This window comes from Trypanosoma theileri, assembly GCF_002087225.1.
Source record: "Trypanosoma theileri isolate Edinburgh chromosome Unknown TM35_Tth_11_V1, whole genome shotgun sequence".
Classification (NCBI taxonomy): Eukaryota; Euglenozoa; class Kinetoplastea; order Trypanosomatida; family Trypanosomatidae; genus Trypanosoma; species Trypanosoma theileri.
In genome coordinates, this window is record NW_021639853.1 from 339,601 (window position 1) to 342,258 (window position 2,658).

Sequence of the window (2,658 nt, forward strand, 5' to 3'; positions counted from 1 at the left end):
ATATATATATATATATATATATATATATATATATATAAGGTAATAGATAAATAAATAGATAATCACAGATGGATATAGTGAGTGTTAGAGTAGAGTAATGAACCTCAGATGCGTCGCATTCCTCGCAATAAGCCCAACCCAAGTGTAGCATATCCAACGGCGCCCGGTGCAATACCACCAGGACCCAACTTTGTAGTCACATATCGTAAACGATTCTGAACCAAAAATTCAATATCATTTTTATCCAACACCCCATCTCCATTCACATCTGCCAATTCTTTTAACTTTTCTTGAAATGCCTTTTCCAACACTTTTTGGTTAACAAAGTTTTTCTGTGCCAGATACTGCAGCGCACTGTATGCCACCACACTGGTGGAAATTATAATAAATTTACTGCGGTATAAACGATATGCCAGTCTACCAGCAAAATAACCCACTGTGAAACCAAAAGCACATTGGCCTGCCAAAGGAAGAACGGCATTTAATGTACTCTCATTACGTCGGAGCATATTCTTAAGATCGCGATCGTATAAAATTTGAAAATCACGTGGAGTGAGACGTCCATCCCCGTCGGCATCAAGTGCCTTCAGTACTTGAGCATAGACACGATTCCCAAGTTCACTTGACGCAAATTTCTGAAACTCTTGGTTGGAATTAAGAAGGTTAAATAAGGCATCTCGGGCATCAAAAAGATATTCAAAGACCTTAAACGTATTATCTTCATTCCGTGGTTTCCCAAGCGTTAAGGCGAGATCAAGTGCATTCTCCAAATCTTTTGTGTTCAGTCGTTGATCTTGAAATGACTCTGGCGATTGGGATGACTGTGATTGTGCATTAGTAGGTGCCATTTGCTTTTATGGATATATATATATATATATATATATGTTATTCGTTGAGCTAGAATCCCTAGAAAATCAGAGGCAAGAAAAAAAAAAAAAACGAAAAGAATAGACAGCAAAGCAAAATGCAAATAGATATCATAAAGGTTGATGTCTAATCTGCTTCTATTTTTTTTTTCTCTTTTAGTAAAAGATTTTCATAAAAAACAAATATAAATATAAACATATAGAGCAAGAAATATAGAGGGAAAAGAAAAGAGAAGAACTCCAAGGAAAGAAGAGTAGTGCGATTAGTGTGACTTTTTCTCTTGGATGTCAACACAACACACTAGTTCTTACTGCTTAATGCAATATTACAGAATAAATAAAAATAAAAAATAAACTCACTATAATACAGTCCTTGTTTACAACAATTTTTGTAGAGTCAATACAAGAAATTCTCTCATATAAAAAGAAATATTAACAGAATAAAAACAAGAATAGAAATAAATAAGGTTCACAGCATTACCCCTCTCATGATCAATACATCTATCCACATACAGGCAACAGAATTTCCCTCACTCGAAACTGGCACTTCTGTCCATTAAACGATAATCAACTGCGAGGCGGCAACGACCAAAAGGCGTTTCATTACTTTAGTCCTCCTTCTTTTTCCATCGTTTGAATTCCCACGTTTCCATCACTGCATTCCTGATTATTTTCTTTTTCTTTTTTATTTATCTACCTCATTTCCTGTTTTCAATATAGAAAACTACTTGTATTTGGCTGTAGTCTTTCTAGACACACTATCAACCTCAACATCCATTACGAAAACAGCAAAAAAAAAGAACCAAAACAAGGAGAGAAAAAGAACTAGGATTTGGAAGAAAGTATATACATATACACATCCATAGATATAGAAATATGCCCCCAAACAGAGACACGAAGTGCAAGGAAAAATAAAATAGGAAAACAAACTCAACTACACAATTTTTACAACAGAAACATATTCACTTTTTTTTTTAAATTTTTATTTCTTTTCAGACTCATTCTCTGTTCAAAAGTTCTATACAAATTATACATATATATATATATATATATATATATATATATGTATATGCCAAATATATGCGTCACCTTACTCAACTCTTTCTCTCGCTATTTATCTGTATTACCTTCTCTACCGACCAACGGGCACATGGTTTTATAAGCCCACCCATTTCTAGTGCCTCATAGAGAGTTAGTAATTTATTTCGTTCATTTACTTTCAGTTATCTCCTCAGAATTGCTTTTTTTTTTCCTTTTCTTTTTCCAACTCTCGTTCCTTCTCACGTTTTTTTTTTTCTTTTTTTATTATTTACTCTTCCTATTTGTTGTAATGACTGAGTGCTGTAGAAAGAGGAAAAAAAAAAAACAGCAAGTAGGTTATATAAGGAAGAAAAATTGGAAAAAGAAGAAGTCATCAAGAGAAAGAAAACTCCATTGAAAGGGGAAGAACAAATAGAAACTACCAGTGATACCGGTTTGGTCCCTCTTCCACTTCAATATTCGCTATAAACGAAGGAAAACGCATGTGTAGGTAAAGTACATAAAGCGACGTCCACAATATACATATGTACAAATATATATATTGTGAAAAAAAAACAGCAGAAATATTGCTCTCAAACAGAAACACGGAGTCAAACGCACTGATAAATACATACATAAATACATACACTATGGGCGAATACAAAAAAAAAAAAAAAAAAGGAAAAAAAATAAATACAAAAAAAAAAAAAATCATAGAACAAGAGCGAGATATAGAATCTATTCTTCAGATAGTAAATAAAAGTACCTCGAA

The 2,658-nt window shown here is 33.1% G+C and overlaps 1 protein-coding gene across 1 annotated transcript; it reads right to left on the reverse strand.

Annotated features, from left to right (window-relative positions):
* Nucleotides 1-104: 104 nt before the first annotated feature.
* Nucleotides 105-848, reverse strand: TM35_000112460 (uncharacterized protein; the record flags this gene model as incomplete). Its single annotated transcript, XM_029024955.1, has 1 exon — nucleotides 105-848. One exon carries the CDS (start codon nucleotides 846-848, stop codon nucleotides 105-107), a length of 744 nt encoding a protein of 247 aa, XP_028883778.1.
* Between the last annotated feature and the right edge of the window lie 1,810 nt (nucleotides 849-2,658).